The sequence below is a fragment of the Podarcis cretensis genome (genome assembly GCF_951804945.1).
Source record: "Podarcis cretensis genome assembly, chromosome: 10".
Lineage (NCBI taxonomy): Eukaryota > Metazoa > Chordata > Lepidosauria > Squamata > Lacertidae > Podarcis > Podarcis cretensis.
Genome location: NC_137179.1, coordinates 12,507,468 through 12,532,892, shown reverse-complemented (window position 1 = coordinate 12,532,892; position 25,425 = coordinate 12,507,468). Strand labels below are relative to the sequence as shown.

General features: G+C 45.8%; 2 protein-coding genes across 3 annotated transcripts in view; one reads left to right on the top strand and one right to left on the bottom strand.

Annotated features, from left to right (window-relative positions):
- The window catches only part of LOC307225200 (sulfotransferase 6B1-like), a 19,126-nt gene extending 9,230 nt beyond the window's left edge, over positions 1-9,896 (top strand). Inside the window, exons 4-6 of the mRNA XM_079993062.1 lie at positions 2,208-2,302; positions 3,936-4,119; positions 5,131-9,896. Coding sequence (XP_079849188.1) covers positions 2,208-2,302; positions 3,936-4,119; positions 5,131-5,249 — 398 coding nt within the window. The 3' untranslated portion in view covers positions 5,250-9,896. The remainder of the gene's footprint in view (positions 1-2,207; positions 2,303-3,935; positions 4,120-5,130) is intronic.
- Positions 5,434-25,425, bottom strand: CMAS (cytidine monophosphate N-acetylneuraminic acid synthetase). 2 transcript variants are annotated; one of them, XM_079992881.1, is made up of 8 exons: positions 25,173-25,425; positions 23,088-23,230; positions 19,008-19,163; positions 17,256-17,389; positions 15,991-16,085; positions 13,223-13,394; positions 11,348-11,501; positions 5,434-10,163 (listed from the first exon to the last, which is right to left on the bottom strand). In XM_079992881.1, exons 1-8 carry the CDS (start codon positions 25,382-25,384, stop codon positions 9,967-9,969), a joined length of 1,263 nt encoding a protein of 420 aa, XP_079849007.1. In that variant the 5' UTR covers positions 25,385-25,425; the 3' UTR covers positions 5,434-9,966. The 2 variants fall into 2 exon arrangements, with proteins under 2 accessions (XP_079849007.1, XP_079849008.1); XM_079992882.1 differs by lacking the exon at positions 5,434-10,163 and adding an exon at positions 10,858-10,985.

Genomic DNA, 25,425 nt, shown 5'->3' with positions numbered 1-25,425 from the left:
GGCAGAGCTGGGGAATGTTTATTTTTATTTATTAAATTCCTATGCTGCCCTTCACCCAAAGATCACAGGGTGGTTTGCAATATAGAAACACAAAAATGCATGCCCTAAGTACAAACAGAAACAATGGTACCCCTGCCCACAATATTATAGATGCTGCTGAACTCCAGTTCACATCAGCACCAGCCAATGGTAAGGGATGATGGGAGTTGTAGTCCAATTGCATCTGGAAGGCTGCAGGTTCCATACTCTTGCCTGAAGGATTGGTAATGTTCACAGCAACAGAAAAAGTGTAAAGAGCAGGGGAATCTTTGGCCCTCTAGATGTTGCTGTGCTATGATTTCAATCTGGCCCAGACAGTATGGATAATGGTAAGAATAAGAATAAGAATTTATTTATACCACACCCATCTGGCTGGGTCTCCCCAGCCACCCTGGGCAGCTTCCAACAAAGTATTAAAATACAGTGGCTTGTTAAACATTAAAAGCTTCCCTAAACAGGGCTACCTTCAGATGTCTTCTAAAAGTCTGGTAGTGGTTGTTCTCTTTGACATCTGGTGGGAGGGCGTTCCACAGGGCGGGCGCCACTACCGAGAAGGCCCTCTGCCTGGTTCCCTGTAACTTGGCTTCTCGCAATGAGGGAACCGCCAGAAGGCCCTCAGCGCTGGATCTCAGTGTCCGGGCAGAACGATGCTCCTTCAGGTATACTGGACTGAGGCCGTTTAGGGCTTTAAAGGTCAGCACCAACTCTTTGAATTGTGCTTGGAAACAACATCATTAGTCCAACAACATTATAGTCCAACAACATCTGGAAGGTGACGTGTTCCCCACTCTTGTCCTATAGGACAAGACTTTTTATTTTTATCTCTCTCTCCTCTCTGGTGGATTGAGTGGGCGAGACCAATAGCGAACCCAATGGTCAAGAAAGCAGTTTCTACACATGCTGTAGAGGGAAGTCGAGGGCAGATGGGGCTCATCAACCTGGGAAGGTAGCCCGTCTAGGAGAAGGAAATCCTGACCCCAAACATCTACTGCCTTGTGGAATATCTTCAGGAAAGAAAAGACTAAGGAGTAGAAATCCTACACAAATCTGGTGCAGAGTCCCGAAGAAGAAGAAGAAGAAGAAGAAGAAGAAGAAGAAGAAGAAGAAGAAGAATTTATTATTTAGTTTCCCCAGCCACTCTGGGCGGCTCCCAATCGAGTGTTAAAAACAATACAGCATTAAATATCAAAAACTTCCCTAAACAGGGCTTCCTTGAGATGTCTTTTAAAGATAAGATAGCTGCTTATTTCCTTCACATCTGTTGGGAGGGTATTCCACAGGGTAGGTGCCACTACCGAGAAGGCCCTCTGTCTGGTTCCCTGTAACCTCACTTCTCGCAATGAGGGAACCGCCAGAAGGCCCTTGGAGCTGGATCTCAGCTGAACGATGGAGTTGGAGACGCTCCTTCAGGTATACAGGACCGAGGCCATTTGTGGCTTTAAAGGTCAGCACCAACACTTTGAATTGCCCACGGAAACATACTGGGAGCCAATGTAGGTCTTTCTGGACCAGTGTTATGTGGTCCCGGCAGCCACTCCCAGTCACCAGTCTGGCTGCCGCATTCTGGATTAATTGCAGTATCCGTGTCACCTTCAAAGGTAGCCCCACGTGGAGTGTGTTGCAGTAATCCAAGTGGGAGATAACTAGAAAAAGGTTGGATGGCGCCAGGTATGCCTCCTTCCGGCAACTCCTGCAGCCAAGCTGGTGCCAAACATCTTGCTCTGCTTTCCTTTGAATCACAGGTCGAGAGGGGAGTCTTGTCGTCTGGGTATCCCAAGACCTCCATACACACTGACAACACAGCAATTTGACTTCACCCTCAGAGGTTCAGTCCATTGTCTCTCGAGACAAACAGATGCCAGCAACCTCTCTGACCGGGTGGCAGCCTGAAAGAAGCCAAAATTTGACTGTGGCTATACATAATCTTTAGGAGGGCCTATCTTCCTCTTGTATGAGTATTTCACTCTATCCTTCTGGCTGTGGAGAGTTCATGGAAATTTATGTATTTATTTTATTACATTTACACTCAACCTTTCCTCCATTTTTCTCCCCTGCCCCATTTTATGCTCACGACAGCCCTTTGAAGTAGGTTAGGCTGAGTGGGGGATTTGAACGCTGGTCCAGCAAATGCCTCCAATAATAATCTCATTTTTGCTCTCCCTTCCCAGTTGTCTGTGGATCCTGGTTTGACCACGTCTTAAGCTGGGAGAAACACACAGATGACAAAAACACTCTGTTCTTGTTCTACGAAGATATGAAACAGGTAAGACTAAAATCTGCTTTTTCTCCCAAGTAGGAAGAGAAAAGCAAGGCAAATCTAAACTCAGCAAACTCCTAAATTCCTGCAAAAGTTAAATTTATGATGCTCAAGTAGCAAACAGTTAAAAGACATTTATGCCACCTTTCCTCCAAGAAAGATCAGAGTAGCATATGTGATCCTCCCTCTACTTTGACCTAAATTGAGAGCAGGTGGCGCTGTGGTTTAAACCACTGAGCCTCTTGGGCGTGCTGATCAGAAGGTCAGCGGTTTGAATCCCCACAACGGGGTGAGCTCCCATTGCTCTGTCCCAGCTCCTGCCAACCTAGCAGTTCGAAAGCACGCCAGTACAAGTAGATAAATAGGTACCACTGCAGCAGGAAGGTAAATGGTGTTTTCGTGCACTCTGGCCTCCGCCACAGTATCCCATTGCGCCAGAAGCGGTTGAGTCATGCTGGCCACATGACCTGGAAAGCTGTCTGTGGCCAGATGCCGGCTCCCTCAGCCTGAAAGTGAGATGAGTGCTGCACCCCATAGTCGCCTTTGACTGGACTTAACTGTCCAGGGGTCCTTTCCTTTACCTTTTTGTTACTTTGACCTGAACAACAACCTTGGGTTGTATGTTAGCCCCAAAGGTTACCCAAGTGAGTTTTCTGGCTGAGTAAGAATTTGAACTCAGGTGTCCTTTATTAAATGCCAACATGGCATCCTGAGAAGGAATAAATGTGGAATGTTAAGTTGTTCCCCCATTCATATGTCCTAGCAAGGTAAATGGACCCCTGACCATTAGGTCCAGTCACGACCGACTCTGGGGTTGCGGCGCTCATCTCGCTTTATTGGCCAAGGGAGCTGGCGTTTGTCCACAGACAGCTTCCGGGTCATGTGGCCAGCATGACTAAGCCGCTTCTGGCGAACCAGAGCAGCGCACGGAAACGCCGTTTACCTTCCCGCCAGAGCGGTACCCATTTATCTACTTGCACTTTGACGTGCTTTCAAACTACTAGGTTGGCAGGAGCAGGGACAGAGCAACGGGAGCTCATCCCGTCGTGGGGATTCGAACCGCTGACCTTCTGATTGGCAAGTCCTAGGCTCTGTGGTTTAATCCACAGCGCCACCCGCATCCCCTCCTTGCAAGGTAGCACCTGTGTTAATGCTGCCAGCGGAGCTTGGGCGATTCAGTACCAGGAAGATGGGTGGGAAGCTTCTGTTCTGCTCATCTTTATTTAGGCATGACAACCAAGAAATAGCTGAGTTCATGAGTGCTTCCTTCCTGGTAATTCTGTAGAACAGAAGTGGGAAATCTGTGGTCCTCCAGGTATTAGTGGACTCCCAACTCCCTTTATTCCCCAGTCAGCTTGGCCAAGGCACAGGGATGATGGGAATTGTATTCTAGCAAAATCCAGAGGTCCGCAGGTCCCCCTTCCTTGGGTCATCAGATTACTGCCTTGGGTTCTTCCATGATTCAGGTGCAAAATCGTGTCTGCTTCAGAACCCCCCCCCCCTCAACACCAGCCATAGCCCTGCCCAGTCTTTGCCGAAAAGCACAAAAACGGCTACAATTTTGTGTGCTCCCAATTCACTTCAATGGAGCAGGTGCCGGCAGCAGCTCACCCCATCCTCTGCTGTTTGCGTCTCCCAGGACCTCCCAAAAGTTGTGAAGAAAGTCAGTGCTTTCCTGGCGCTCAACACCAGCGAGAGCAGGATCCACGAGATCTGCAAGAAATCCTCGTTCAGCGAGATGAAAACCAACACGGAGAAGGAGAACGACCCGAACCACACGGTCTGCGCGCTCACGTCCAACCGGAAGCTGGTATTCCGAAAAGGTAAGGGGAGGCGGAGGAGGGACGAGCAAAACTGGTCCATTTCTGCTTCTTCCACTCTCTCGTTTCTCCAGCCTGAAGTTCAGGCCACTTCATTGCTGCTGCGCTCGTTTGCATTTTTTTAAAAACGAATAAATAAATGTCCTCATGGAAACCAGCAATTTAGTGCACATTTCTCATAAATAGCCATGTTTCCAAGCAATTTTCCTTTCGCTGTGCCCTATGGAGCACTAGAATAACCAACTGGTGGGATGCTATAGATAGGATCCTGTTTACTCCCAGGGGCTGCCGTTTTCCAGGTGAATGAGGACTCCAGCGCCCCCTCCCCCCCGTTATCTCCCTTATCTTATCTTATCTTATCTTATCTTATCTTAATTTCCCTGCTTCTCTCCCGCTTGCTCCTATAATCCACCCAGCCAGTATTGCAGGACAAAGTGTCTGGGTTTATCTGAAACCAAACAGAGGCCAGACACAGCGAAGAAAACAAGGCAATACGCTGGGTACATCGTGAACAGGTGAAAGGGTTGACAGGGTGGCAGCCCGAAGAAAACCTCAGCTGGAGGGGGGTAGAGGTGAAGCCTTTAACGTAGGACGTCCTAAGTTCAGTCCCAGGGTGAAGTTTGCTCCGGCAACATGGCTGGGATGGCAAGAGCCTTGGGGGCTGTGGAAGGTAGTCAGCACTGAGCACAATGCACCAGGGAGCAAAAAATAAATAAATGTTTAGAGTTGGGAAGACATCTAGCTCAACCCACTGCTCAATGTAGGATCGGCAGCGCAGGATGCAGCTGCAGCAATCCAATATGTACAGGGATTGGTTGGGAAGAGAGGAATGGTGAGAGGAACCAGCCGGGGAATGCCCAAGGGAAAAAGACTCAGAGCCAGGGGGTTGATGGTGGATGACCATCAGTGGGAGAAGGACGAGACATTGGAAGCTGAAGAGGCAACAGGGTTTAATGAGCAGTCAGAATCTGCGACAGAGCGCAGTTTTAATTTTTCCCATCGCTCATTCTCCAGGTGCCGTCGGCGACTGGAAAAACCATTTCACTCCCAAACAGAACCGGATGTTCGAAGAGACATTTAACAAGAAAATGAAATTTAGCGAAGTGGCAAAACATCTTGTCTACGAGTTCTGATTGTGATGGCAACCAGCCACCAGCTGGCGACTGTATGGAAATGTTTGTTGGGGCGGTCTGTATATATTTAAAAAGGCTTGAATTCTCCAGACTTTGGGGTTATGTCTCTTCTAAAAAGGAAAGCGGAAAGTGTAAATGTGGGAAAGGGTGACCAAATGTTGCAGTTTATCTGTCCATAATCTGAAGCCTCTCCACTCCATTTCACTTACGCCCATTTTCTGTTTTCTCCTCCCTCCAAACAGTCTGTCCCCACTTGATCACTGGGGTTCCTGTTCCTTCTGATTTGACAACACTGCAAATGTTTGGCTTTGGTATCACCTGCTAATATTGACTTCTTGTGTATTGGCAGTGGCAGTGTAGTGGTTAGAGTTCTGGACTCTGACCTGGGAAACCAGGGATCAAATCCCCACCCAGCCATAAAAGAGACCTACTGCAAATGAGTCTGTCAAGCATGAAACTAGCCATTTAAGAGGCTAAAATAAAGTCACAGCACAAGGAGAAATTGTTTGACCCTAGCAGGCATTGACAAATTGCAAGGGGGGAAATGGCACTTTTCCATAATGTCAAGTTTGCAGAACTAGATAGACATGTTTTGCTAATGAGAAGATTGGAAAACGTTTATTGAGTATATGGGGGGGGGGGGTTGTTGTGTACATTTGAAAACATTGGCAGCATTAAGATAAATTCAACAGTGTAAATAAGTTTTGATGGATGCAATAATGGAATCCTGAATGGTTTAGTTTTTGTAAAATATGCAGGGATTTATGATATGCAAAATGAACCATGAAAAGAGAAGAAGCGAAGTCACTGATATTTTAAGGATGTTTAAATGAGTGTTTTAAACTGTAAAACAGAAAATTTAATAAAAATTATATACAAAAAAGAAAGAAAAAAGAAATGTAAAATGCAGAAATGTAAGACTACAGTTTATATCTGCAAAAAGGCAAAACTGTGAGATGGGGAACTTGCGGCCGTACTGATGTTTGCTGGTCTCCTGAGAACGTAACGAGAACCCTAACCCTAACCCTTCCCTCCATCTAATCTCCTGAAGCCACCCAAGTGGATGGCCAACACTGGTTCTTGTGGGAGTAAGTTCCACAGTCTAACTAAGAATGGACCATTATCTCGGACCCTGGCCTATGCCGACTGCAGCTGATTGAAATAAAAACTCGGCAACATCTAGAGGTGAGAGGTATTGCGCCCCTCTGAGATCGGGCGCGTTCTTACGGTTAGACCGACCCCTCTTAGACAGCCATTTATTGGGGCATGATGTGTGCAATGTCAATATCCCCAGCCTGCAGCCGCTTATCCGTGCTTAGAATTAAATCCCTCTGCCACAGAGGATTTTTAAAAGAAAGCAGGGAAAAAATATGTATCGCTCCGTGGGGACTATTCTGGCAGTCGTCTTTACGAGCGCGACTGCAACCATTTAACAAATCAGCGTCACAAATTATAGCGGGGATGCGTAAATGAAAAGAGCCGGAGGCTGCGATATGATCAAAACCCCTGGCAATTCTGTGCTTCTGGCTTTGGAGAAGGAAGGTGGCAGCAACATCTAGTGGCTGAAACAGGAGGCAGAGGGAAAGCATCTGATTTTTGCAGTTCTCAGGGCAGTTGCTTTCCAAGCAAACCCCGTTGATTTAAGACCATCCCTCGCTGAACCTTGCAAAGGGAGCACAGTTACCTTCGACTTCATCAGCTAGTTACCCCTGGATTGGTACAAATCATGCTTGCCCTGGGTCTCTAGGGCAAAGGATCGCCAGTCCAACTTATTAGTACACCCCCTCTGCACCTCTGCCTCTTATCCTCACAAGCATCCAGTGAGGTAGCTTATTTATTTATTACATTTATATCATAAGTGAGATAATATCCAAGGAGCTCAAGGTGGCATACATGGTTTTCCTCCTCCTCATTTAACCCCCCATGACAACCTTGTGAGGTGGGCCGAGAGGCAGTGACTGGCCCAAAGAGGAAAAACCAAACCAAACCAAACCAAACCAAACCAAACCAAACCACAGAAGTGTGTTTTTTTAAAAACTTTTTTATTCTTGGATAGAAAAGCGAAGCCTACTCTGATTAAGATTTCTTTTAACCATTGGCAGCTCATTACCTGAGCTTATAAATAATCAACAAGACAAATCAATTATCATAGCCTTTTACCCAACCAAGCAACTGAGCAGTAGAAGTTCTCCATTTCCAGCTCCCAGAAATTTACTAAACACAAAGGACACAACATAATTCCACGAGCTGGAAGAAAATTTATCCTATACAGTATTTAAGTAAGTAAGAAGATTCCTGCTGCGGGAGGCCAAGGTCCATCTGATACAGAATTCTGTTGCTACCTGAGTGCAACAGCACTCTCCTGACTTGCAAGTCCCAGCACCTGGTAATTTTCTGAATACAACAGTCAGAAAACAGTACAACCCACCCTCCACTCACAAGTAATTCAATATAAATTCATTGCTCATCTTTCTGCTTAAGTGGTGAGGTCTCAGGAGAAAGGAAAACCATTCCTTTGGTACTAAATTATCAAATCCTCTCCTGTCTCTTCCAAACTGGTCAAAATACACCCCAGTTCACACCTGGCTACTCCATTTTTTTTTGGGGGGGAGGGGGAACAGAAGATAAATATAGCCAAACTTATTTGCAGGTATTCTGCTCACAAGAGAGGGGTTTTCTTCCTCTGGAGAGGTGACCTGTTTTGAATGTGGAGAAGCACTAGGTTTTTAGAATTGGTTTCAGAGGTGCATATATCCAGTCTTGCCAGAAAGCGATTTCTGAGAAGAAGGTAGTAAAGGTAAAGGTAAAGGTAAAGGTACCCCTGCCCGTACGGGCCAGTCTTGACAGATTCTGAGGTTGTGCGCCCATCTCACTTAAGAGGCCAGGGGCCAGCGCTGTCCGGAGACACTTCCGGGTCACGTGGCCAGCGTGACAAAGCTGCATCTGGCGAGCCAGAGCCGCACACGGAAACGCCGTTTACCTTCCCGCTGGTAAGCGGTCCCTATTTATCTACTTGCACCCGGAGGTGCTTTCGAACTGCTAGGTTGGCAGGCGCTGGGACCGAGCAGCGGGAGCGCACCACGCCGCAGGGATTCGAACCGCCGACCTTTCGATCGGCAAGTCCTAGGCGCTGAGGCTTTAACTCACAGCGCCGGTAGAAGACTGCAAAGCACATGCTTTAATCCAGTGCATATTGGATCTATGCATAAATGTGACCCAGCCAACATTAAGCAAGGGTGATACAAGTCTCTATGTGTGCGGTGCTTGCAAACAAACAGAGCACTTCCAGATTATGATTACTGACCCCGAGTACATAGCAGCCAGCAAATGCCTCTATTGTCCTTTAAAACGAAGCACCCACTGTGCTGTGCATTGTGTGGTTAAGTGCTTTCAGGGGGAGCTTATCCTTCAGTTAAACTCAGCCCAAAAGGACAGGAGGGAAAACGTTTATCAGACTGTGTTACGTCTTGCTGCAGGTGAGGGAGCTTGAATGTTTGAATGGTCAAACAAAAACCCAAACTATCCCTTGCCGATTCAGAATTCGGCGTTTTGGGGAGAAGTGTTGACCCTAGCCTTTCCTCAGCATGCAAGCCACCTTCCCTCAATATATAGGAAGGGTTATAAGGAAGGCAGAATTATCATATGCACCCTCCGGGGGGGACGGGGGACAGGGACGTTCTCCAATAAGGGAAAAGGGACGGGAGGAGAAAAAGAGAATCAGACCTTAAGACCAGACTCAAAAGGTAGCGTGGCCTATGAACCGTTGCAAAAGTCAAACAGATAGCCAACCAGACGGCATCTTGAGCAGCAACTAATGGAACCAGGGGAGCCTATCGCTGCCTTTGTGGAAGATTATGTGTCCATCAAGCCCAGGGTTTTTGATCAAGGGTCTATGGCCCTTTCACATTACCACCCGCCTGATCCTATTAACTGGAGATGCCGGGGTTTGAATCTGGGAACTTTCCACACATAAAGCATGCATACCACCCCTGGATTATGGGCCCCTCCACTGTACAATCCAGAACAGCAGTGGGATTCAGTTTCTTGCAAACTTGAGAGTCCTTATACATAACCTTGCTGCAGGAGCACAATTCTTGAGAGGTGGACAGTGGAACGCCTGTATTCCTACTAGACAGGAAAGGGCAGACCCTTTATGACATAGAAGACCACTCCCTATTCTCTGGGAGATGCCCAGAGTGGCTGGGGAAACACAGCCAGATGGGCGGGGTATAAATAATAACTTATTATTATTATTATCTCTGCAAGGAACTGAACTTTGAAAACAACAGCCCCTCCTCCTTCCCGTCAAATCCGTTCCTTGCACAATAGCATTTGATACTGATAATATCCTACATTTGCCTTTCAAAAACACCCAAACCACCAAGAATCACATTTGCCAAAGACAAACCCAGGTCCGCCCCCAGAGAGGCAGACATGAATGTTGCAAACTTTAACATTCCAGCAAGACCCATGATGTTGAGCTATATTGCAACATTGGCTTGATTTGGCTGGCTTTTTTTATGCCAGCATGGGACCACAACAGGAAACATGATGATTTGATTTAAATGCTTGGAAATCCATGCTTTTACAATTTCCTGAGAATGCCCTTTGGGATCCATGAAATGTCAAAAAGAAAAAAAAAAAGAGCACAGTGAGTGAACGATAAGAAATGAATTAGGAGACTGCTTCCCCAAGGGTGGCAGCTTTCAGAATTTTATCAGCAGAGCTTCTTTCCAGCTGAATTCACCTTTTCCATTAGGAGGAATATGTGCTCTGCAAACTCCCGGATCGCGCCGCGACCACCGTTGCATTTGCAGATGTAGCCGGTGGCTTTCTGGGCAGCAGGGCAGCCATCGGCGGGGACGGCGCTCATGCCAGCTTTCTTCAGGCACTCCACATCCGATTCCTCATTTCCTGCAGCGACAGAGACACATATTCGATCAGGACCCTAACAACAAAAGCCCACCGCTAGTAGAAGACTGTTGATTCCAAGCATTCATTCATCTAAGCTTCAGAGTTTCTTTCCCATGACAATGAAGGTGCTTGCAACAGTACACCACAAAACCTAAGGTTTCATAGGCTCATAGGATTGGAGAGTTGGAAGGGACTGTGAGGATACCCAGAGCTTATAGGGTTAACAGCTCATGGGATGTTATGTCCTGTCACTGGGGGTGTGTTCGCATCTTTGTTATGTGAACGTTTTACTTTCTGTTTTGCTGCGACAGGAGAAGCACCATGCCTTCGCTCTCTCCTGTCCGAACTGTTTATTTTTGCTGCTGTACAATAAAGCTTCGTAGAATAGAGAAGCTGTTGTACGAGAGTTTTACTGCATGGCTGAGATTCCTTCCACACAGGCACACCACTGCGCAAGATACTCTGCTGGTAGCCAGGAGAAGCAGGTTGGCTCAGTGGAAGCGGACTGGACGCCACAACAGTCCCGCTGTTCACAGCCTAAACGGATGCTCAACGGAACAGGGACCCCCCCCCCAGGGGTCATCTAATCCAATCACCTGCACTGAAGGAATCACAGCTGAGCAGGAGAACTTCCCAGCACATTGGGAACAGGAGCCTTTGCTTGGTAAGCATCATAATTTTGCTTGTATTCTTCAGGAGAAGATGAGATTCTCTAGGGTGGCCAATCTGTGGCCTTCAAGATGTTGTTGGACTACAAATCTGATGGGAGCTGTAGTTCAACAGTAGTTCAACAGTGTGTGGAAGGTCAAAGGATGGTCAACCCTAGATTAGACCAAACACATAAAAAAAACACACACCAAACCCTTAAATGCAAACTTCGACTAGAGCTGTCATAGATACTTTAGATCAGACCAACCTTGGCATGGAACCCACGGGCTGCACCACTGCCTTGTTGTTTGTGCTGGAGGTAAGGCCAAAATTTGGCGCCCTTCCATCCCACATGCAATATAGTGTATGTAATAAAAGCTTGTGGGTTGGCTCTCCAGTTGTTGATGGACTCCAGCTCCCAGCAGCTCCAGCCAGTGCAGCTAATAACCAGGGATGATGGGAGTTGTAGTACACAGGCTCCCCATCCCTGACATACAGCACAGAGCCCGATTTTTCAGGTGGAGATCAGGCCTCACCTAAATACGCCACTTCCTTCCAGCAAAGCCCCATTTCCTTCCTCCATTTCTCTACGACCAGCAGCTTGTCAGCCACGTTGACTTCCGCGGCACAGCCCAACTTCATGGCAGAAAGAGTCTTTGATGAGCAGTCCCTCTCGGAGATCAGCCGCACCTATGGACACAAGAGGAGCCTGCAGGATCAGGCCAATGGCCCACCCAGTCCAGCATCCTGTTCTCACAGTGGCCGACCAGGTGTCTGTAGGAAGCCTGCAAGGGGGCCGTGAGCAAGGGGGACGTGAGGGGGACGTGAACCTCCATCCTTCTGCCTGGACACTGAGGTCCAGTGCCGAGGGCCTTTTGGCGGTTTCCTCGCTCCGAGAAGCCAAGTTACAGGGAACCAGGCAGAGGGCCTTCTCGGTAGTGGCATCCGCCCAGTGGAACGCCCTTCCACAAGATGTCAAAGAAATAAACAACTACCAGACTTTTAGAAGACATCTAAAGGCAGCCCTGTTTAGGGAAGCTTTTAATGTTTAATAGGTTATTGTATTTTAGTCTTTTGTTGGCAGCCACCCAGAGTGGCTGGGGGGACCCAGCCAGAAGGGCGGGGTATAAATAATAAATAATAAATAATAATAATAATAATAATTATATAGTACTATCCTGTCCTGAGCAACTTCCAGCAACTGGTATTCAGAACCATGGCTGCCTTCAATTGTGGAGGCAGAGCATGTTAGAGGCCAGAAGAGGAGTTCATCTCCTCTTGCAGGCCTCTCACAGAGCATAGTTTCCAGCACGGCTAGCAGCCACCAATAGTCTGCTCCTCTTTGAAAGTCATCTGGGTTAAGAGATGGAAAGACAAAGTCCCTACCAGAGAAGAATGGCAAAATAAGCTGATGGACTACGATGAAATGGTAAAACTGACCGGAAAGCTCAGAAACCAAGAACAAAACTTCAAAAAAGAATGGGGAAAATTTATAATTTACTGGAGAAACCACTATAAGCAGATGAAAACACTATAACACTTCTAATGTAGAATATACAGTGGTACCTCGGGTTACATACGCTTCAGGTTACAGACTCCGCTAACCCAGAAATAGTGCTTCAGGCTAAGAAGTTTGCTTCAGGATGAGAACAGAAATCATGCAGCAGTGGCGTGGCAGCAGCAGGAGGCCCCATTAGCTAAAGTGGTGCTTCAGGTTAAGAACAGTTTCAGGTTAAGAACGGACCTCCATACTTAACCTGCAGTACCACTGTACTGTGGATGAAAAGGAAAAGACATCAAATTTGGATGATTAAATATTATGCAGTTGAAAAGGTTTATAATAGGGCCCATGGAGGGGAAAGGTGGGAAGTCTAGAGATTCAAAGAAATCTCTATATATGGATATGTATTTTGTATTGTTATAACTCTCTACTTGTAAAATCAAATAAAAATTATTTCCACAAAATGATAATAGAAACATACAAAAAAAGAAAGAAAAAAAAGTCGCCTGGGTTGGTTGGTACCACTGTTTTCTGGGGGAGTGAATTTTATCTTATTATTTTTACAGGAGCTTTACACAATAGCTTTGCAATGTGAAAAGCTCCTGTAAAAATAACATGATAAAATCTTGTTGGAACAAATCTTATTGCAGCAATTTGGGATGTTCTCTTTTTGTGAACTCATATGTGCAGTTCCTGAGTTTAGCGGGAGATGGGAGAAATGGCTGCATTTAATCAGGGCAACAAAGCCCCACTAAGCCCCTTCTAAAGTCCCAACCACGCTGAGCCATTTGAGGTTCTCTCCCCGAAATGCTAAGATCTAGAAACTTGCTTTCCTTACAACGAAGGAAGCCTCCTGGCAACCCTGACAGGTGAATCAACCGCAAGATAGCTGCAAGAAGCGAAGACACACCTCGACACCTCTTTTCTGAAGCAGGCGGATTCCAGTCGCATCCCTGACGTCATAGGAAACAATCTCCTTCTCGTCTCCCGAGACGTAGATGTGGCCCGTGGTGAGGCATCCGTCAATGGTACAAACCAGCAGCTTCACCTCTTTCAAGGCCTCTTTACCGAAGTAGCCGTACCTGGAAAGATGGACGTGGCAATCATAAATAAGGGGCTGGCGTCTGTGTGTTTGTGTGTGACATTTGCCTCTGCTATGCAATCTCACATGACTGGGGAAAGGGGAAACAAATGAGACAGTAAGAACTTCATTCTCACTGAGGTTGCAAACCTGCCTCTAGGCTGCACCAGTTCTGTCTTCTTTGGCGATCACTCGTAGCCAAGTAAGATTGTCTTTCATAAACACGGTTTTAACAGTGAGTCCGTAAGTGACTTTGGAGGCCAATTCTGGACCCACACGTCCTTCCACAGTGGGGACATTGGTTTCCGGGCAGAAGCTGTTCATGGTGAGGGTCTGTCAAGCGTGCCTTCTTCCTCTTAGCACGTTTCTCCCTTTCTCCCTTGAGCGTCTTCAAAGCCCATGACACCTCTGGTAAAGGCTGTTCTCCAATTGGAGCACTTGCAGGCCAGTGATTCCCAGTTGTTAGTGTTTATACTACATTTTTTAAGATTTGCCTTGAGAGAGTCTTTAAACCACCCAATATATTTTTCCTCTAATATGATTCCCTGAACAAGCAGGTGTCAGGAATAAAGAAAGCTAGGCTAGCCTTCTGTGACGTTAACAACAGATAAGAGAGTGCTGTTAAACAGGTTACCCAGTTAAACAGGTTGCCCAGTCAGGACCCAGGGGGGTAGAGTCAGTGGGACTATAAAACCAGCTCTGGGAGGGGCAAAGGGGAGAGTTCGTTGGGAGTTGGGTGGAGTGGGAGTGAATTGGGATAGAGTTGTGGGTAGGTTGAGTTAGTGTAACAAAATAAGCTGAGTCAGGAACAGTTAGGGGCTAGGAAAACAAGTAAAAATCTGAGAGGTGGTTTAGTGAGGGAGAGCAGGTAGCGAAAGTTATAGGACTGGATAGGCACCCCATGAATGTAATTGACTGATACTGTTAATGAAACCACACACTTGTTAAACTGCAATAAATAAACAAAAGTTTTTGTTTCAATTTAACCCTGATTGGACTCAGTATTGTCCCAGGTAGGGCCTGGTGGCACCGAGAAATAAAGTGGTGGCACAGGGATCAATAGACGGTGAAACGTCCGGGGACCCTGTGTGATCGCCACACCTTCTACTTGATTTTTTTTTCCTTTGAAGAGGGCATTTTTGCATATAGGAAGCATTTGATCGTGTGAATCCCCAATCGCAGGATGGAGTGGTATAGCCCAGGCACAGGTTTTCAACCTCAATGAAAACTGGGCCACAGTGTGGCCGGACATTTTAGGTATGTATTCCTTACATTAATAATAATAATAATAATAATAATAATAATAATTTGTACCCCGCCCATCTGGCTGGGTTTCCCCAGCCACTCTGGGCGGCTTCCACAGAGACCAAAAATACACTAAAATGTCACACATTAAAAACTTCCCTGAACAGGGCTGCCTTAAGATGTCTTCTGAATGTCAGGTAGTTGTTTATCTCTTTAACATCTGATGGGAGGGTGTTCCACAGGGTGAGCGCCACTACCAAGGCGGCCCTCTGTTTGGTTCCCTGTAACCTCACTTCTCGCAATGAGGGAACCGCCATAAGGCCCTTGGCGCTGGATCTCAGTGGGGGTGGAGACGCTCCTTCAGGTATACAGGACTGAGGCCGTTTTTTAAATTTTATTTATGTTTTTATAGCACTCTTCAATTTAAAAATTCATAAGGCAATTAACATTATTCATTTGCAAAAAATTCATTTTTGTTGTGGGCATCCGTATGTCTCGAGAGACAATGGAGTGCACATCTAGGGGTGAAGTCAAACTGCTGGAGAATCAGAGCACCTGCTGTGGCTGCAGAAGCTGGTAAGTTGCCTAAGCAGCACCAAAGTGACCTCTCCTGGAGCCTGGACAGTGTGTCTGGAGGTCCTCAGCTGCCCAGACAACAAGCCCCCCCCCCCCAGCCTTGCTGATGTGGTCCAAAGGAAAACAGAGCAATACATTTGACACCAGCTTGGCTGCAGGAGATGCTGGAAGGAGGCGTACAAGGCACCATCCAACAGTCTTAGGGACACCAGTCTGGATTTGTGTACTAGGCTTTCCTCCTCAGCCCTTTCTTCTCCCGTTGCTGCCCCACAAGGCAAAGGGTAAAAATTTCCATACCATCAACATTCAGCAAAAGACTGCCATATGACGGTGAACAGCATAACATGAACACTAAAATTATATGTGGGTTAAACCACAGAGCCTAGGACTTGCCGATCAGAAGGTCGGCGGTTCGAATCCCGACGACGGGGTGAGCTCCCGTTGCTCGGTTCCAGCTCCTGCCAACCTAGCAGTTCGAAAGCATGTCAAAGTGCAAGTAGATAAATAGGTACTGCTCCAGCGGGAAGGTAAACGGTGTTTCCGTGCGCTGCTCTGGTTCGCCAGAAGCGGCTTAGTTATGCTGGCCACATGACCCGGAAGCTGTACACTGGTTCCCTCGGCCAATAAAGCGAGATGAGCGCCGCAACCCCAGAGTCGGTCACGACTGGACCTAATGGTCAGGGGTCCCTTTACCTTTACCTTAAAACAAACACATGTAATACAAATTGGAGCAAACTGTGGAGGCGCCAAATAAATGAAATATACACATTTATTACCGCAGGACTCTTTGCTCTGCAATGGGCCAGTCAATGTCAACATCTATATCCACGCTATGCTCGGCGCGCATTTCGTAATAAGCCATTTTCCCACCCTAAGCAAAATTAAAAGAACACGCCAGTCAGTTTGGCTGAAGCAGAGAGAGAGGAAGGGGCAGAATATGCCAGCATGTGGTATTTCATGTCAAATGACCTCTGGGGTACATGCAACCATCTGGAGAGCAGCAGGGGCCTCTACCCAACCCTTTCTCCAGCAGCAGAAGGCATTCGCAACATGGAAGGAAGGAAGGAAGGAAGGAAGGAAGGAAGGAAGGAAGGAAGGAAGTCTGCCACTTAATGCTTCCTGGAAGGGTCTCAAGGAGACCTGAGCTTAAGCGCCTAAGCAAGACAAACTGGTAGCTTTCTTAGCCAGGTGTGAATGCGAACTAAAGTCTCTCTGGTCTTGCGCTACACTGGAGCCTCCTCCTACACCTTTCCACTTATTTATTTTAACTTGACAAGGTTCATATCTTGTCCAGTGCACCCCATGTGCCAGCCCAGACTGGACTACTGCAATGTGCTCCACGTGGGGCTACCCTTGGAGACGGCTAGGAAGTGTCAATTCAGGTCCAAAATGCAGCAGCCAGATTACTGGATGTGGTATCATTAAAATATCAGATAAGCACTGCTTTCAAACAGTTGCCTCCTGCCACAACCCAGGCAGGAAATTCTAAACCTTCTCCCCTTTCAATTTTCCTGCCAAATAACCCCCCCCCCCCACAGTCAGCAAAAAAGGCTGGTGTTTGCCCAGAAAGTGCCATTGCAACGTATTTGTTTATTACATTGATCCCCTTTCTCCCTATTTTATCCTCACAACAACCCTGTGAGATGGGTTAGGTTGAGAAATGGCCTAAGGTGAGCTTCACTGCTGAGTTGGGACGAGAATCCCGGTCTCCCAGGTAGCACTGCAAGACTCTAAGTATTACACTACACGGGCTCACAGTGGCACCTTTGAGGCAAATGATAGCTTTGTAGGGGGATTTTTTTGTGGGGAAATGGCACAGGAGAGAAGACAGCCAGCCAGGGATTCCTTCCCATAATGTAGGTGTTTAAAGATCAATGAAGGGATCTGCACTGAAATAAGTGTTGTATAGTGTTAAGAGTGTTGGACTGAGACATGGGAGACAGGAGTCTCAAGCTCACCTTAGAACACGATTTCAAAAAAAGAAGAAGAAAAACTGTTAAGATGGGAAGGACAAAATTCCCAGCTCAACATCTGCACCAACCTGCAAATACCCCTTTTCGATCAGGGGCCTTTTGGCAAAGTAGAAAGACCCGTTTTCATAGAGCTCTCCGTCCCAGTCCTGCCGGCGGGGGCGCTTGGCCGGATTCAGATTTTGAGGTACGGTCACTTCACTTACTGATAAAAGCAGGGGGGGGGGGGAGAGAGACGAGAGGCAAAAGAAGAAGTCCAGTGGCAGCTCGATTTTGAATCTCTGCTACGCTCGGGATTAATGTATGCAATGATGCTGTTTCCCACCTCTCTGAGACCTCTCCCTGTGGGGCTTTCACAGTCCCCAGGGAGGATAAAAATCAATGATTAAAATGAATAAATAAATAAAATTGATTTTTTTAAAAAAAAAAACAATTAAATCAGATTTTTAAAATAAAATGCTTTTGGAGGAAAAATCTTTTTAAAGATAGTTTTCTATTTAAGTTACATTATAGTCCAAAGGCTATTCATTAGGAAATAAGGATTTGTTTTAAGTTTTTCATGTGATACATATGCTATAATGTTATTGTTTTATTTAAATAAATTGTCTCTTTCCAATAAAGTACAGCAGGAAAGTTGTCCAAATATAAACAGCAGGAAAGTTGTCCAAATATAAACAGTTAACTTATTAAACCTCACAATAACCTCATAATTATCTCACAATGTATTTCTAATAGTATAACCAAAATCAGTAATTTTTTATATAACTGCAAAAACTACTCTGAAAATTTATTATTCCAAAAATGAAACCTTCATCTGGTTGTAAATATTAAGATTATACCAGCAAGAATGAGTATTTCTGTAAAAAAATGATTTAAATCAAGTCTTACTGACTAGTGATTGAAATCGTGATTGAAAGTGATTTGATTTAAATCAAATCTAACCTGGCAGTCCCAAAAGCAAATTAACGAGGCTTGAGGGGGGCTGGACTAGATGGAGCTTGGTGTTCCTTTTGACTCTACAATTCTATGATCCTAGGATCTCTAGGATGCTCTAAAGGCTGATTACTCAGAGCTGTCGGACGAAGCTGGTGTGGAAGACATGGCACCTGGCGTTTCCAGGCAAAAGGGCGTAAAAACCTCCAATGGCCCCAAAGGAGGAGAGGGATTCAAAGCAACTCACTGCCAAAATAAGACAGGCTCTAGCAAATGGCTGGACTGCTGCTCTGCAGCCACCTGAAGCTAAGTGTGGTGTAGTGGTTAAGAGCGGTAGTCTCGTAATCTGGTGAACCGGGTTTGCGTCTCCGCTCCTCCACATGCAGCTGCTGGGTGACCTTGGGCCAGTCACACTTCTCTGAAGTCTCTCAGCCCCACTCACCTCACAGAGTGTTTGTTGTGGGGGAGGAAGGGAAAGGAGAATGTTAGCCCCTTTGAGACTCCTTAAAGGGAGTGAAAGGCGGGATATCAAATCCAAACTCTTCTACTCTTCTTCTTCTAAGGTTGAGATAGTATCTGGTCACAGAGCAGATATAATGCAAATGGCAAATGAAGCGCTTAATGCGAGCCTAACCACACAATCTGAACTGCAATAACTCAAAATGACCACTGAAGACCTAGAATTAAAGATCAAGGATCAGTCTAATAGGGATAGACGGAGGAAAAAATGTCTATGTGGGATTCTGGAATAGTAGGAAGGTAGGAGGTTTGGGTGTGTGACATGAGGACTGCGTTGTGCTATGTATGGCACTTATGCACATGTAAGAATCATGAAAACAATAATAATTTATATTTGCTTGAATGCTTTTATGAGAAGCAATACCGCTCACCTCCTTTTTTTATTTCGCTCCACCGAAACTGATGCCGCCTGACGACGGAGAACACGGAATCAAAGCCATCCTCGTGGATCATTTTGGCCACCCTGGTAAGATCGGTGGGATGTAAACAAGGGGAAGTTGCTTGGATATTTCCTATGACATCAACCTCTGAAGTGGGGAGGTGAAAGGAGAAGAGAATGACACAGACGAGATGAATATCACAGTGTTTAGGTAACAATGTGCAGTATTCCCCTTCATGGAACACTGCCTTGCCGTGGTGAAGGGGCTTGAATAACTCAAAGAAGCTATGAGCTATGCCGTGCAGGGCCAGCCAAGATGGACAGGTCATAGTGGAGAGTTTGACCAAACGTGATCCACCTGGAGCAGGAACCGGCAAACCACTCCAGTATCCCTGCCAAGAAAACTCCATGGACAAAGACAACAGGCATATAAAAGTTATGACACTGGAAAATGAGCCCCTCAGGTCCGAAGGTGTCCAACATGCTACTGAGGAAGAGCGGAGGACAAGTACAAGTAGATCCAGAGCTGATGAAGCAGCTGGGCCAAAGCCGAAAGGACGCTCAGTTGCGGATATGCCTGGAAGCGAAAGGAAAGTCCAATGCTGTAAAGAAAAATATTGCATAGAAACCTGGAATGTAAGAACCATGAACCTTGGTAAGTTGGATGGGGTCAAAAATGAGATGGCAAGAATAAATATTGACATCCTGGGCATCAGTGAACTAAAATGGACGGGAATGGGCGAATTCAGTTTGGATGACCATCATATCTACTACTGTGGGCAAGAATCCCGTAAAAGAAATGGAGTGGCCCTCATAGTCAACAAAGAGTGACAAAAGCTGTACTGGGATACAATCTCAAAAATGATAGAATGATCTTGATACAAATCCAAGGCAGACCTTTTAACATCACAGTAATCCAAGTTTATGCACCAACCACTGGTGCTGAAGAAACTGAAATTGACCAATTCTATGAAGACTTACAACACCTTCTAGAAATGACACCAAAGAAGGATGTTCTTCTCATTATAGGGGATTGGAATGCTAAAGTAGGGAGTCAAGAGATAAAAGGAACAACTGGCAAGTTTGGCCTTGGAGTTCAAAACGAAGCAGGACAAAGGCTAATAGAGTTCTGCCAAGAGAACAAGCTGGTCATCACAAACACTCTTTTCCAACAACACAAGAGACAACTCTACACATGGACAGCATCGAAATCAGATTGATTATATTCTCTGCAGCCAAAGATGGAGAAGCTCTATACAGTCAGCAAAAACAAGACCTGGAGCTGACTGTGGCTCAGATCATCAGCTTCTTATAGCAAAATTCAAGCTTAAACTGAAGAAAGTAGGAAAAACCACTGGGCTGGTAAGATACAATCTAAGTCAAATCCCATATGAATATACAGTGGAAGTGAGGAACAAGTTTAAGGATTTAGATTTGGTGGACAGAGTACCTGAAGAACTATGGATGGAGGCTCATAACATTATACAGGAGGCAGCAACTAAAACCATCCCAAGGAAATGCGGGAGAGAGAAGGCAAGTAAAATGCGAGGGAGATAGTGAAAGATACAGGAAATTGAATGCAAATTTCCAAAAAATAGCAAGGAGAGACAAGAAGGCCTTCTTAAACGAGCAATGCAAAGAAATAGAGGAAAACAATAGAATGGGAAAAACCAGAGATCTGTTCAAGAAAATTGGAGATATGAAAGGAACATTTCATGTCCTTTCATTTGTCCTTTCAAGACAAAAGGGGAAAGGACCTAACAGAAGCAGAAGACATCAAAAAGAGGTGGCAAGAATACACAGAGGAACTATACCAGAAAGAAATGGATGACTCGTATAACCCAGGTAGTGTGGTTGCTGACCTTGAGCCAGACATCCTGGAGAGTGAAGTCAAATGGGCCTTAGAAAGCACTGCTAATAACAAGGCCAGTGGAAGTGATGATATTCTAGCTGAACTATTTAAAATTTTAAAAGATGATGCTGTTCAGGTGCTACACTCAATATGCCAGCAAATTTGGAAAACTCAGCAGTGGCCAGAGGATTGGAGAAGATCAGTCTACATCCCAATCCCAAAGAAGGGCAGTGCCAAAGAATGCTCCAACTACCGCACAATTGCACGCATTTCACACGCTAGCAAGGTTATGCTTAAAATTCTACAAGGCAGGCTTAAGCAGTATGTGGACCGAGAACTCCCAGAAGTGCAAGCTGGATTTCAAAGGGGCAGAGGAACCAGAGACCAAATTGCAAACATGCGCTGGATTATGGAGAAAGCTAGAGAGTTCCAGAAAGACATCTACTTCTGCTTCATTGACTATGCAAAAGCCTTTGACTGTGTCGACCACAGCAAACTATGGCAAGTTCTTAAAGAAATGGGAGTGCCTGATCATCTCATCTGTCTCCTGAGAAATCTCTATGCGGGACAAGAAGCTACAGTTGGAACTGGATATGGAACAACTGATTGGTTCAAACTTGGGAAAGGAGTACGGCAAGGCTGTATATTGTCTCCCTGCTTATTTAACTTATATGCAGAATTCATCATGCGAAAGGCTGGGCTGGATGAATCCCAAGCCGGAATTAAGATCGCTGGAAGAAATATCAACAACCTCAGATATGCAGATGACACAACCTTGATGGCAGAAAGTGAGGAGGAATTAAAGAACCTTTTAATGAGGGTGAAAGAGGAGAGCGCAAAATATGGTCTGAAGCTCAACATCAAAAAAAACGAAGATCATGGCCACTGGTCCCATCACCTCCTGGCAAATAGAAGGGGAAGAATTGGAGGCAGTGAGAGATTTTACCTTCTTGGGCTCCATGATCACTGCAGATGGTGACAGCAGTCACAAAATTAAAAGACGCGTGCTCCTTGGGAGAAAGGCGATGGCAAACCTAGACAGCATATTAAAAAGCAGAGACATCACCTTGCCAACAAAGGTCCGTATAGTTAAAGCCATGGTTTTCCCAGTAATGATGTATGGAAGTGAGAGCTGGACCATAAAGAAAGCTGGACCATAAAGAAGGCTGATCGCCGAAGAATTGATGCTTTTGAATTATGGAGCTGGAGGAGACTCTTGAGAGTCCCATGGACTGCAAGAAGATCAAATGTATCCATTCTGAAGGAGATCAGCCCTGAGTGCTCACTGGAAGGACAGATCGTGAAGCTGAGGCTCCAATACTTTGGCCACCTCATGAGAAGAGAAGACTCCCTGGAAAAGACCCTGATGTTGGGAAAGATGGAGGGCACAAGAAGAAGGGGACAACAGAGGATGAGATGGTTGGACAGTGTTCTCGAAGCTACAAACATGAGTTTGACCAAACTGCGGGAGGCAGTGGAAGACAGGAGTGCCTGGCGTGCTCTGGTCCATGGGGTCACGAAGAGTCGGACATGACTAAACAACAACAAGCGCAGTATTACTCATAATGCATCAATAGCATTTCCAGTACTACATAAAAAAAAGTTCAGGCAGAGACATAAGAGGAAATCCAAAACACGAGCAGGCTATTATCTTTAGCAGGACCAAATCTGAATTTAGCCAGTAGCCTGGTAACCACTGGCAACATGAAATTCCACACAGGTGAGCCAGAGGGGCAGAGCTCCATTCTTTGCTGGTCTCCGAAGGCTGGTATATTAAAAACAAACAAACCAAAAACAAGCTAGTAACTTTTGCAGACTTGTTTACAAGACCGAACTGAAAGTCATGAAATAGCAAGCTGATGGGGGGAGGTGTGTCAATCCCCCCCCCCCCATTTCATAAAATTATTTAGAAACAATGACTGCACGCCAGTTGCAAATGCAATTATTAGGCATGCTTTGCAGTTTCAAAGTGTTTAGCTTTGTTTACTAAATGCAGGTAAAATAAACATGCTGAATCAGAACAATTTCCAACGCAAACTCAATTTTTTTTCAGGTGTAAATCACTGCAATCTGAATTGCCTTATTTTGCCTCTTGCCTAAATTTTAAAGATGGTGATTTGATTTATTATTTGTTTTCAACGTTTAAGATGCCTTGAGAAAGGTGGGGGGGGGGGGATATAAAAATATAGATACTTTTTAAAACAAAGGTGGACGCCATACCATCGTGATACTGGAGGAACTCCACGATGGCATCTAGGGAGGTAGAGGAGTCTTTCGATACTTCCGAGCTTCTCCGGTGGACTTTTGCCCCAAACTGCTTGGCCACTTTCTCGATTTCGTCGTGGTCTGTGGAAACCCACACGCTATCGGCAGGCAGAAGGCAGCAGCAACAAGTTATTGCCCAGACAGACAAGAAGGATCAAAGCTATTTCCCTACAAGCCACCGAGAACGGCAGTCACAAGAAAGGAAAACCTTGCAAACATAGGACATTTAATGCAGCTGCATGATGTTCACATCTTCCTTTGTACCAATTAATAATAATAATAATAATAATTTATTTATACCGCGCCCTTCTGGGTGGGTCTCCCCACCCATCCTGGGTGGCTTCCAACAAAGTATTAAAACACAATTGTCTATTAAACATTAACAGCTTCCCTAAACAGGGCTGCCTTCAAAGGTCTTCTAAAAGTCTGGTGGTTGTTTTTCTCTTTGATATCTGACGGGAGGGCGTTCCACAGGGCAGGTGCCACTACCGAGAAGGCCCTATGCCTGGTTCCCTGTAACTTGGCTTCTCGCAGTGAGGAAACCGCCAGAAGACCCTCAGAGCTGGATCTCAGTGTCCAGGCAGAACAATGGGGGTGGAGATGCTCCTTCAGGTATACTGGCCTGAGGCTGCTTACCTAGGACAGGGATGAGGAATCTACAGCCTTCTGAATGTCGTCGGGACCACTGTCCCCATCAATCTGTGACGGCTGGCCAGGCTGACGGGAGTTGGAGCCCAACAACATCTGGAGGGCCACAGGTTCTCCATTTCTCAGCCTTAGTGGCAGGAAGGTAAACAGCCAAGTGATTTGGTATCTCATGTGTGGGAATAATATCCAAGAGGGCAGAATGGAAGACTCATGGGACGCCGACTTCAGTATCAAAAAAATGAGTTGTTAAATGCAACAGATAAGACAGACTGATCCTATGCATTTTTTTAAAAAAATTATTTGTTTATTGTTTTCAGCTGGAAAGGAAGAAAGGAGAGAGGAAGGTGCAGCGGGCAACGCTGCATAAAAGCGAGGCAACATTCATTCCAAGAGTCTATCGCCAGAAAAAAAATCATAGAATTGTTGAGTTGGAAGGGATCCTGAGGGTCGTTTAGCCCAACCCCCTCCAAAGAGCCCTGGGAACTTGACAATCACAGTGCTTCAACTGTGACATGGATAAAGGAAACAAAAGGCAACTAGGCCCATTCAAGCACAGCTGACTCAATGAAGTCCTTGTCACTCTCAACCTTTACACACCACTAAGCTCCAGATGCAGTTATACCAGTTCTGGAGAGGATTTCCACCCAACCACTGCATATAGTCATTTGGGCATCCACCCAAAGGTGTTTTTATATGTATGGGGTACTGTTCTGAAATGTTTGTGTTGTTTTAGATCTAGCTATCAAATTGCTGGACTTTTATTTTATTTTAAAATAAATATTATTTGTGTGGCTGAAGCCACTGCAAGAGATAAAGTACATAAAATAGATTAAAACACATTGCACAGTTAAAATAATTATTTGAAGCAGACAATCTGGCACATTCTGCTCCCCTGAAGAGTCAGATCGACCTTTCTCCTTCAAACTGCCACAGAACAGGCCACTTTTCCAGAGGTGTAGAAGGAACTGTCCCTTAATAAAAAGTTAATCAAAGACCTAATCAGTCTCCCAAGTGGGGGATTTAAGTGTCTGAATACAGCTGCTCTTAAGTCCTCCACTTTACAATCAAGTGGTATATAAATTTTGTGAAATAAATAAACACACACAAGAGCCATTTTAAAAAAAAAAAAATGAAAAATCCACAAAAAACCACAGCAATTTAATTTATATAAATTAAGCTAAAAAGCTTTGAAATTTCGAAAAGAAAAAGAAGCAATTGCATTGCATTTTCCCCACCAACTCCTCTGTCCAATCTACAGAGAGTCTCAAAATAATCTCGCCTGGAGAGAAACGAACTCTCACTCCTTGGGTGGGTGAAGTGGGGAGAGAGAGAGAGAGAGAGAGAGAGAGAGAAAGGGGGGAAAAGGGCAAAGGTAATCGCGCATGCGCACACCTCTGGAAGACGCCGGAGTCGAGGGCTGCCCTCAGCACCCAACCAATCAGCGGGACCCCGGCCAGGAGCTTAATGTTCTTCAGCGGGATTCCTTTGCTGCCGCCGCGAGCCAACACCAGCGCCGCCATATGCAGCGGCGGCTGGCCGGCATCTCCCGCCGGCTGGAGGGCGGCGGGCCCTCCCGAGGAGGAATCAGCGGCTGGCGCGGCCATTGCCTGCTGAGGGGAAAAAAACAAAAAACTTGGCAGCCACG

Coding starts and splice junctions, on each gene's coding strand:
- CMAS (XM_079992881.1), bottom strand. CDS start 25,384: ATGGCCGCGCCAGCCGCTGATTCCTCCTCGGGAGGGCCCGCCGCCCTC. Junction 23,231..25,172: donor GACTCCGGCGTCTTCCAGAG/GTGTGCGCATGC, acceptor GCCTGCCGATAG/CGTGTGGGTTTCCACAGACC. Junction 19,164..23,087: donor GTTCCTCCAGTATCACGATG/GTATGGCGTCCA, acceptor TCCCCACTTCAG/AGGTTGATGTCATAGGAAAT.